We start from the raw sequence: 11,361 nt of genomic DNA, 5'->3' as shown, positions 1-11,361 counted from the left end.
AATGTTCTTATACATTTTAGAAAAAAGTTAACTGTAAAATAGCCTCAGGCATGTCCTTTAGGAGGTTTTCCAGAAGAAGGCATTGTTGTAGGAGATGACAGCTCTAGCTCTATGCATATTATGACCCCTGAAGAATTTCCAATGGGACAAGATGTGGAGGTGGAAGGCAGTGATATTAATGATCTGACCCTTTCTAGGCCTAGACTAATGTGTGTGTTTGTGTCTTCATTTTTAGTTTAAAAAAGTTTAAAAAGTAGAAAGCAAAGCCAGGCATGATGTTTCAATACCTGTAATCTTAGCTAAGGCAAGAAGACTGCTTGAGCCCAAGAATTCAAGACCAGCCTGGGCAGCAAAGTGAGACCCCATCTCTACAAAAAATAAAAAAAGATTAGCTGGGTATAGTGGCACGTACCTGTGGTCCCAGCTACATGGGAGGCTGAGGCAGGAGGATCCCTTGAGCCCAGGAGGTTGAGGCTGTAGTGAGCTTTGTTCAAGCCACTGAATTCCAGTCTGGGTGACAGAATGAGACCCTGTCTCAAAAAGATTTTTTTTTTTAAAAAAAAAGAAGGAAGTTTATATAATAAGGATATGAAAAAAGCAAATATTTTTATACAGATTTATACTGTGTGCATGCTTTAAGCTGTTATTAAAAAATAGTCAAAGTTTTATGAAATAAAAAAGTTACAGTAGGCTAAGTTTAATTTATTGTTGAAGAAAAAATATTTTTTATAAAATGAGTGTAGCCTAATTGTACAGGTACAGTATTTATAAAGTCCATGGTAGTGTACAGGAATGTCCTAGGCCTTCCCATTCACTCACCACTCACTGACTCACCCAGAGCAACTTCTGCTCCTACAAACTCCATTCATGGTAAGTGCCTAACACAGGTAGCATTTTAAAATCTTTTATGCTGTATTTTTACTGTACCTTTTCTGTTTAGATAGGCCTAGATGCACAAATATCATTGTGTTACAATTGCCTACAGTATTCAGTAGAGTCACATGTGTACAGGTGTGTAGCCCATAAGCAATAGGCTATACCATATACCCTGGGTGTGTAGGCTGTACCATCTAGGCTTTTGGAGGTACACTCTCACCTATGATCTTCCCACAATAATGAAAATGATGCATTTCTCATAAGATATTTTTCTTGTTAAGTGACGTATAACTGTGTATACATATATTGATATGGACATATACAAACGTGTATACACTTGTGTATATGTGCACCAATATGTGTGTATACAGTTACATACATACAAATAATTTTTTTCTGCCACATTTTTTGTCCGTCTTTCCAAAATAGAGAAGCTGGTGTTGATTGGCAATGGTGGTGTATTTGTTTCCTGGCATCAGCAAGGTTCTTCCATTTTTTTTATCTGAAGATGTGTTATGTGGGCATCCACCTAATTAAATGGGTAGTTCTTTTTACAGCTTCCTTCTGGTCCATGATTGTCTATCTCCACCATTTTCTTGTCCCACCAACTCCATCCCCATCTGGTGGAGTCTCAATCTGCGTATATAACAAAGTATTACATAACCAGGGGGCTGGAGACATTTAAGAGAAAATGGACTGGTGTTGATGGCAATGAGTCTAAATCGTCTAGGTGAAATAGTAATTTGGGAAGTAGCAGTATAAAAGTGAGTAGCTGGCCTTTTCTTCATGACCATAATCCATCTAACTAACCTCTCTGATTCCCCTTCCCTAGGTGCTAACTGATCTTGTTCAACTTCATTTTCCCTTTAGCTAGGCTAGTTGTAGGAACCCTTAGGGTTTGCGAGCAGAGAGGTGACAACTTTTACCAAGGATTTGAAAGAAATTTAGAACTGTAGATTTGTTTCTGTGTTGGCTCACTCCCCAGCTCCTACCTCCCTCTCCTCCCCAAGCACTTACTGGGTCTTCCCCCTACCTCTCTTCCTGCCTCACTCTCTCCCTCTTTAACGTGCTCCCTTCCTCCTCTCCTTCTTTCCTTGTCACCTGCCCTTCAGTGGTTGTTTTTCCTCACTCACCACCCCACCCTCCTTTGTTGCCCCCCACTCACCTGCTCACTTAAGCCCTCCCTCCCTCTCTTCCTCCCTGCATTTGTCCCTTCCTCCTGTGCCAGCTTGCTTGCTCCTTCTTCTCTTCCTCTTCCTTTTCCTGCCTTGCTTACTCCTTCCTTTGTTTCTTCCCTCCCTCGCACACCTGCTGGCTCCCTCTTTCCTTCCCTCCTAGCTTTCTTCCCAGGCTCCCTCTCTCGCTTGGTGGATAGATTTCTCTCTCTCTGGTTAGTCTACACACTCCGTCCCTCACTGGCTCACTCTCCCCTTTCCTCTCTTTCCCTTGCTCCCTCACCTGCTTTCTCCCCTGCCAGAGTCCCTCTTTTTCTTCCTTGCCTACTCTGTCCTTTCCTCTTTAACTTGCCTGCTTCTTCCCTCCCTCCTTCCCTTGCCTCCCTCCCTCCCTCTCTCCTTCCCTCACTTGCTTCCCCTCCCTCCCTAGCTCCCTCTTTTCCCTCCCTTCCTCCAAATTTCATAGGAGTCCCCTTCTCCTCCCCTTCTATTTCTTTCCCCCTTCCTCCTTCCCTCCTTTGCTCTCCCTGTGTGGCTTGCTCACTCCTTGCATCTTTCCCTGCCTTTTCCCTTCCCCGGCTGGCTGTCTCCCTAGCTGACTCCCTTTCTCCCTTGCTAGCTCTATCTCTTTCTCCCTATCCCACAGGACCCCTCCCTCCCTCCCTCCTTCTATACTCCCTCCCTCTTTACTCCTTTCCTCCCTCCCTCCTTCCTCCTATACTCCTTCAGTCTCTCCTTTCGCCAACCCTCCCTCTCTCTCTTCCTCCCTCCTTGCTCCTACCCTCCCCCAGTCTCTCTTTCCTTGCACCCTCCCTCCCTCCCTCCTTCCTGCTGCCCTCCCTCCACCGTCCTGCCCTCTCCCTCCTCCTACTCTCCCTCCCTCCTTCATCCCTCCTCCCTCCCTCTGCCTCCTGGGTTCAAGCAATTCTCCTGCCTCAGCCTCCCGAGTAGCTGGGACTACAGGCATGCACCACCATGCTCAGCTAATTTTTGTATTTTTAGTAGAGACGGGGTTTTACCTTGTTGACCAGGGTGGTCTCGATCTCTTGACCTCATGATCCACCCGCCTTGGCCTCCCAAAGTGCTGGGATTATAGGCTTGAGCCACCGCGCCCAACCTCTACCTCTTTTTTTCCTATCGCTCCTTCATTCCCTCCCTCCTTCCTTCCGTCCTTCCTCCTGTCCTCCTCCCTCCTATCCTCCCTTCTTCCCTCTTTCTTCCTTTCCTCCCTCCCTTCATCTCCCTCCCTCAGGCTCTCCTTTATCCTGCCCTCCCTTCTTCTTCATACCCTCCCTCCCTTTGTCCTTCCTCCTACCTTTACTTCCACTCTCCTTCCTCCTACCCTCCCTTCCTTACCCCCTTTCTCCTTCCTTCTGTTCCTCCCCCTTCCTCCTTTTTGCCCTCAGTACCTGCTTCTTCCCAACCTCCCTTCCTTTCTTTATTTCTTCCTTTCTTCTTCCCCTTCCCTCCCTCCTTCCTCCTTCCTTCTCTCCCTTTCTCTTTCCCCCTTCCTTCCTTCTCTTCTTTTTTTCTTCCTCTCTCCATCCTTCCTTCTACCCTTTCTCCCTACCTTCTTTTTTGTTTTCTCCCTCCTTCTCTTTTTTCTTTCTCCCTCCTTCTCCCCTTCCTCCTTCCCTCCCTCTCCCCCTCGTTTCCTCCCTCTTTCCTTCTTTCCTTCCTTTCTCCCTTGCCTCCCTTCCTCCCCCCCTCCCTTCCTCCTTCCCTCCCTCTCCCCCTCGTTTCCTCCCTCTTTCCTTCTGTTCTTCCTTCCTCCTACCCTCCCTTCTTCTCTCATTTTTCCTTTTCTCCCTCCTTCCTGCTTTTCTCCCTTTCTTTCTCCTTTCCCCTCCTTTCCTTCTTTCTTCTACCCTCCCTCCCTCCCTTCTTCCGTGTACCCTCCATTCTCCTATTCTCCCTTTTATCCTCCTTCCTTCTTGTGTCCCTCCCTCCTTCCTCCTTGCCTTCCTTCCTCCTTCCTTCCTCTCTCCCTCCTTCCTTTCTCCTTCCTCCTTGCCTCCCTCCTTCTCTCCTTCCTGTTTCTCTCTGTCTCTGATTCCTTTTACCCTCCATCTCTCCCTCTTCTCTCCCTGTCTCCCTTCTTCCTCCTACCCTTTCTTTCTCTCGTCGTCTTCCATCTCTCCTTTTCTTTCTCCTTCCCTCCCTCCTTCCTCCTTGCTTACCTCCCTTCTTCCTCCTAACCTCCCTTTCTCCTTCCTTCCTCCTACCTTCCCTCTGCACCATCCTTCCCCCTCAGCACCCTACTTCCCCCCTCCTTTTTCCTCCTTCCTTCTCTCCCTTCTTCCTTTCTCCTTTTCTTCTTTCCCTCCCTACCTTTTATCTCCTTCCCTTTCTCCCTCCCTTTTTGCTCCCACCCTTCCTCCCTCTCACCTTCCCCCTATTTTCTTCCACTGTCCTTCCTCCTACCCTCCTTTCCTCTTTCCTTCCTGTCTTCCTCTTTCCCTCCTTCCCTCCTTCATTCCCTTCCTACTTCCTTCCCTCACTTTCTCCTTCCTTCCTTATCTCTTTCTCTCCTTCCTCCTATCCTTTTTCTCCCTCCTTCTTCCTGCCCTCTCTCCCAGCCTCCTCCTGTCTACCCTTCTTTCCTCCTTCCCTTCTTTCTCCTCCCTTCCTTCCTTTTACCTTCCTTTAGTCCCTACTTCCTCCTATCCTCTCTTTCTCCTTTTTTTTGTCTCCCTCTTCTTCTCCTCCCTCCCTCCCTCCTCTCTTCCTCTCATTCTCCCTCTTCATCCTACCCTCTCTTTTTCTTCCTACCCTCTCTCCTTCTGCCCCCTTCCCTCCCTCGCTTCTTTCTCCTCCTTTTTCTCCCTTCCTCCTTCCTATCCTCCCTCCTTTTTTCCTCCTTCTCTTTCTTTCTTTCTCTTCCTTTCTTTCTCCTTCCCTCCCTCCTTCCTCCTAACTTCTTTCTTCCCTTTTTTCTCCTTCCCTTTCTTTTTCCTCATTCCTCCTACCCTCTGTTTCTTCATCTTCCTCCTATCCTCCCTCCCACCCTTTTTCCTTCTACTCTCTCTCCCTCTTTCCTTCCTTCTCTTCCACCTTCTTCCTTGTCTCCTTCCATCCTTTCTTCCTTCTACCTTCCCTCAGTCCCTCCTTCCTTCTTCCCTCCTTCCTCCTCCGTTTCCTCCTTCCCTCCTTCCTTCTACCCTCCCTCCTTCCATTCCTCTTTTCTTCTTCTATTCTTTCCTCTTACCTTCTCTCCTTCCCTCTTTTCTCCTTCCCTCCCTCCCTTCTTCCTTTTTCTCTCCCTCCTTTCCTCCTTTCTCCTTCCCTCCATCCCTCCCTTTTTACTCTTACCCTCTTTCCTTCTGTCTTCCTATCCTCCCTCCCCACTTCCTCCTTCCTATTCTCCTTCCCCTCCTCCTTTCTTCTCTCCCTTCCTCCCTCCTTAATCCCTCCTCCTTTCTTCTTCCCCTCCCTCCATTTTTCCTCTCTCCTCCTTTCCTTTCTTCTATTTTTCCTCCTTCATTCTACTCCCCCTTTCTTTCTCTTTCCTCCGCCTCCTCCTCTCCCTCCCTTCCTCCTTTCTCCTACCTTCCCTCAGTCCCTGTTTTCTACTTCCCTCCCTCCATTCCTCTTTCCTTCTATCCTCCCTCCTTCCTCCTTTTCTCTCCCTTTCCTTCTACCCTCCCTTTCTTTTTTCTCCTTCCCTCCCTCCCTCTTTTTCCTTCTACCCTTCATCCCTTCTTCCTCCTTCGTTCCATCCCTGCTTTCTTCTTGCCTCCTTTCCTTTCTCCTTCCTCCTGACCTCCTTTCTCCTTCCTTTTTCCCTCCTTCCCTCCCTCCTTTATTCTCTGCTTCCACCCTCCCTCCTTCCCTTCCTTTCTTTTCTTTCTTCCCTTCCTTTCTCCCTCCTTCTCCCCTCCCTTCTTTTTGCCTCCTTCCCTCCCTCCTTTTTCCTTTTGTTTTCCCTCTCTACTTCCTTCTTCCCTCCCTCCCACTCTCCTGCCTCCTTTCTTCCTTCTTTCCTCATTTATTCAGTCACTGTCTTTTTCTTTTTCTCTTTCTCAGTGGCTTTTCTCACACATTTCTTGCCCCTCCCTCCCCACCCCATGCCCACCTACCCTCCTCTCTCCTTACCTCCCTTGTTCTCCCTTTGTCTCCTGCCTTCTCCCTTGCTGGCTCTCTCTGTGGCTTGGAGAGCTATGCTGTGCCTTAGCCTCAGTGGTGTTAAGAACTCTGTGGGTGATCCCTGGCCAACAGAAAGGGGAAGGGAGGGTGGAAGTGGAAGAGAGGGAGGGGTGGGCACTTAGCAAATTCTGGGACTTGGAGCACCCCTCCTCTGTTGGCCAGGACAGAGGGCCCCTACCAAGTCCTATGGAGAAGGGTTGTCTTCCTTTCACAGGATTAAGTAGTACAGAAAGCCTTTTGTTTAGGGGAGGTGTGGAGATGGCATAAGGAGAGACAGGAGACAGTAGCCATTGCCCAGAGCAGTGGAAGAGAGAGGTTCCTGCCCTGGTGTTGCCACCAGCTTACTGTGTGAACCTGAGCACATCACTTTTTTCTGAGCCTTGGTTTCCTTGACTGCCAAACCAGAGGGTTGGTCCTGTCTGTGTTCTGAAAATTGAGAGGGGAAAGGTGAGGGAAGAAGGCTGCAGTGGACTGTAAGCTGCACGTAGGAAGAAGAGTTAGGGGCCTTCCTGTGTCCTCATTGTCTCTCTAAACCAATGTTTGACCTCCAGAGGGCAGAGCACTGGAAGGTGCTCCCCAGACAGAGGTTCTTCTCACCCTCAGCCTGGCCTGGCCCTTCCTTGTCTGACCTCTGGGTGACTCCCCACCCTCTGCCCACTGCAGACCTTTATCTCTGCTTAGGCTCCCTCTGCGCCTGTCTGCCTCCCCCACTCTCTCACTATTGCCCTCCGCAAACATTCTTACTCATTCTTTAGACTAGGACACAAAACACAGGCTTATTTTCTATCTCTAGCTCCCCTTTCTGTGGCTTCCTTCTATCCCTCCCTCCAGAGTAGGCATCAGATTTCCCATTCATGATTCTCAGAGGGCAGATTGCTGCTCCTAGGCCCCGTGTCGTGTCCCATTATGTTGCCTCTGGCACTGTAAGAATCCACACCTAGGAGGCCCTATCCTCTGTTTGGTGGTGGTGGTACAGTTTTGGGGCAGGCCTTTCCTGTCATTTCTTTGGTTTAGTTTTTCTGATGAGCCACTCACATCAACCAGAAGCTGGCTCTCAGAGCTACCCTGAAGATTTATGCCAGGAAATGTGATTGCTTCCCATCCTTCACCCTTCTCCCCTGTGACTTTTACCTCTAAGCAGAAAGGACAGGGCTGTCTGTCTGGTTGTCACCTCCTCTCCTCTCCACCCATAGGAGCCCAACACACCTTGTCTGGATGACTTTGTGTACATCTGTGATGATAATTATCAGCGAGATGAGATGCTCAAGATGGAAATCCATATCCTGCATGTCCTCAAATTTGACATCAACATTCCCGTTGCCTATCATTTTCTGCGTAGATATGCTAAGGTAAGAGAGAAGAGACACATCTTCATTCTCCTACTGCTGAGTTAGTCTCCTCTATACCAAGTGGCTGCCTGAGTAGTGTGAAGGGGAAAGGGACAACAGGGGGCAGGGAGTTTTCTCCTTCCATCCAACCTCCTAGGTTAAAGGTTGGCAATCTTTATGAAACAGTGGGAGGCGGGCAGGCATGAGTTACAGATTGCTGCAGTGTGCCTATAAGGTTTTGAGGTGAGGACAGAGTTGGGGAGGGGAAACGTTTCTTTGATCAGGGAGGGACACATGGAAAGCTTTGAGGGTATGCTGGCAATATTCTTATTCTTTGCCTGAGTACTGGTTACAAGGGAGGTCCCTTTATAATTCATTGTATTGTGCAAATGTGTGTGATGTACTTTTCTCTGTGTGTGTGTGATAGTTTATACTTTAAAAAGAATAAGTTTAAACAAGAAAAGAGAAAAGGTTGTTTTGAACTATGGAACACTTCATAGGGAGGACCAGATACAGAGTCATGTTGGGAGGACTTTGGCTTTTTAAAGGATGACCTGTATAGCAAGGGGGGATGTGGGCCAGTACCATACACACAGTTGATAATTTGATTAAAATCCTAAAGGTGGCAAATCCCACTGACCATTTCAGAATCCCCGCTAAGGAGTCTGCTTTTGTGGGTAGGGAAGATGAGGTGAGTTATGGTTGCAGGAGAGAGGCACATTACTCAAACAGAGGGCCACTGAGGCTTGGGATGAGATACTGGAGAGGTAGTCCTCTGCTTGGTGCCGGTTTTCTGAATTGATTTCTGAGTCAGTCTTCTCATTTCCTTTAGTGTATCCACACCAGTATGAAGACACTGACCTTGTCCCGCTACATCTGTGAGATGAGTCTGCAGGAATACGACTATGTCCAGGAGAAAGCTTCCAAGCTAGCTACTGCCGCCTTACTCCTGGCCCTCTACATGAGGAATCTCGGACACTGGGTAAACACTTGTGAGATAGGAGTATGGGGGTAGGGATTTAAAAAGCACAAGGTCAGCTCAGGGGGAAGGTGTAAATTAGGGCCACGGGAAACTCTTGGAGACAAACCTGCCATGTACTCACAATTATGAACTCTAACACCTGGACAACTTGGGGCAAAGGTTTCTACAGCAATAGTTTTGAATTATGTCATTTTTCATTATCAAAGTTCCCTTTGTTCCAAAGAAAGCTCATCTGAAAGCCCTATATTACATACCAGACTACTGTGAAGGTACTCTGGTTGTCACAGAGGGTAGTGTGACCCTACTTCTTATCCCCGGCCCTGTTCCCCTCTTGCCTCTTGCAATCCCCTCAGCAAGGCTGACTCCTGAGGGAGCTTGTCGGAATAGGGTTTGAAAAGCGTTGAGCCAGAGAAGAGTAGTGAAAGCAACTGGCTGTGAGTATAAAAGTGGCACTCAGGGGCATGACTATAGTGTTCTCCTCTGAAGAAGCCCTCAAAGCCTCCAGCTCTAATACAGATAAAACTCATATTTGATGCTTTCTCGATTTTATGAAAAGTTGAGGGTTAAAGCAGCTTTAGAGAATTTTGCATTCTTACTGATGATATGTATAATATGCAATCCAAGCAGTAGAAGTATGCTTGCAAATGCAGCCCTCCTGCCCAACCACTCCTGAGCTCCTCCTACCTAAAAATCCTGGAGCCACTGAGGGAAGAAGCTGTGTGTGTTGAGAAAGAACCACATAAAGTAGTTACATGAACTTGGACAAGCCATATTGAAATTTCCTGAAACAGAGAAAGCATTCAATAGATGACAGTGATGATGAAAAAGAATAAATAATAGTCATAGCTGGCATTTAATGAGTGCTTAGACAGTGATCTAAGCACTTTGTGTATTAACTCATTTAATCTCCATAACAACCCCACACGATAGTGCTGTTATCCCTGTTTTGCAGATAAGAAATAACTCCCATGTTTATACAGCTGATGAGAGGTGGAGCTACGCTTTGGAAACTAGGAGTGGTGTTCACAATCTAAACCAATTGCATAATCAGGATGGGAATGGCCACAGCTCTGGAGCTAAGGACCTGGAGGCCCCAGGCTAAAGCAGGCTTTGACCCTTGGATCCCATGGAAATCCAGTGGACCCTTAGGGCAACAGCTGATGGGTTCAGGGCAGCAAACTGTGGGCCAACTAAGATAGAAATATTTCAGGGTTTTCATACTTGGTGACTAAACCAGTGCATATCAGCTAAATATCAGCCTGAATCTGAAATCCAGTAGTCTGGCTCCACAATCCTCTATGTTAGCGTACTGCCTCTCCTGCAGATAAAGGTGGCTTCACAGAAGAGGTGACTTTTGGGCTGGGTCTTAAAGGGTGTGTAAGAACTTGTGAGAAGAGACATTCTAGGCAGAGGGAGCAATAATTATAAAGACATGAAGGCATTAGAAGGGAGCGTGACCTGACTTCAAACTATACTACAAGGTTACAGTTAATCAAAACAGCATGGTACTGACACCAAAACAGATATATAGGCTAATGGAACAGAACAGAGACCTCAAAAATAACGCCATACACCTACAACCATCTGATCTTTGACAAACCTGACAAAAGCAATGGGGAAAGGATTCCCTATTTAATAAATGGTGTTGGAAAAACTGGCTAGCCATATGCAGGAAGATGAAACTGGAACCCTTCCTTATTATACCTTATACAAAAATTAACTCAAGATGTAAGATTTAGACGTAAGACCTAAAACCATAAAAACCCTAGAAGAAAACCTAGGCAATACCATTTAGGACATAGGCATGGGCAAAGACTTCATGACTAAAACACCAAAAGCAATGACAACAAAAGCCAAAATTGACAAATGGAATCTAGCTAAACTAAAGAGCTTCTGCACAACAAAGGAAACTATCATCAGAGTGAACAGGCAGCCTACAGAATGGGAGAAAATTTTTGCAGTCTACCCATCTGACAAAGGGCTAATACCCAGAATCTACAAAGAACTTAAATAAATTTACAAGAAAAAACCCCATCAAAAAGTGGGCAAAGGATATGAACAGACACTTCTCGGAAGAAGACATTTATGTGGCCAAAAAACATATGAAAAAAAGCTCATCATCACTGGTCATTAGAGAAATGTAAATCAAAACCACAGTGAGATACTATCTCACGCCAGTAAGAATGGTCATCATTAAAATGTCAGGAGACAACAGATGCTGGTGAGGATGTGGAGAAATAGGAATGCTCTTACACTGTTGGTGGGAGTGTGAATTAGTTCAACCATTGTGGAAGACGGTGTGGCGATTCCTCAAGGATCTAGAAATAGAAATACCATTTGACCGAGCAATCCCATTACTGGGTATATATCCAAAGGATTATAAATCATTCTGTTATAAAGACACATGCACACGTATGTTTATTGCAGCACTGTTCACAATAGCAAAGACTTGGAACCAACCCAAATGCCCATCAGTGATAGACTGGATAAAGAAAATGTTGCACATATACATCATGGAATACTATGCAGCCATAAAGGATGAGTTCATGTCCTTTGCCAGGGACATGGATGAATCTGGAAACCATCATTCTCAGAAAACTGACACAAGAACAGAAAACCAAACATCACATGTTCTCACTCATAAGTGGGTGTTGAACAATGAGAACACATGGACACAGGAAGGGGAACATCACACACAGGACCTGTCAGGGGGTGAGGGGCTAGGGGAGGGATTCCATTAGGAGAAATAGCTAATGTAGATGACGGGGTGATGTATGCAGCAAACCACCATGGCATGTGTATAACTGTATAACAAACCTGTATGCTCTGCACCTGTATCCCAGAACTTAAAGTA

The 11,361-nt window shown here is 46.6% G+C and overlaps 1 protein-coding gene across 1 annotated transcript in view; it reads left to right on the top strand.

The window, feature by feature from the left end:
- CCNB3 (cyclin B3) overlaps positions 1-11,361 on the top strand; it is an 82,761-nt gene that overhangs the window by 68,279 nt on the left and 3,121 nt on the right. Inside the window, exons 12-13 of the mRNA XM_037733372.1 lie at positions 7,391-7,546; positions 8,358-8,507. Coding sequence (XP_037589300.1) covers positions 7,391-7,546; positions 8,358-8,507 — 306 coding nt within the window. The remainder of the gene's footprint in view (positions 1-7,390; positions 7,547-8,357; positions 8,508-11,361) is intronic.

This window comes from Cebus imitator, unplaced genomic scaffold (assembly GCF_001604975.1).
Source record: "Cebus imitator isolate Cc_AM_T3 unplaced genomic scaffold, Cebus_imitator-1.0 Scaffold520, whole genome shotgun sequence".
NCBI classification, from domain to species: domain Eukaryota; kingdom Metazoa; phylum Chordata; class Mammalia; order Primates; family Cebidae; genus Cebus; species Cebus imitator.
This window is presented reverse-complemented; position numbering and strand designations above follow the sequence as displayed.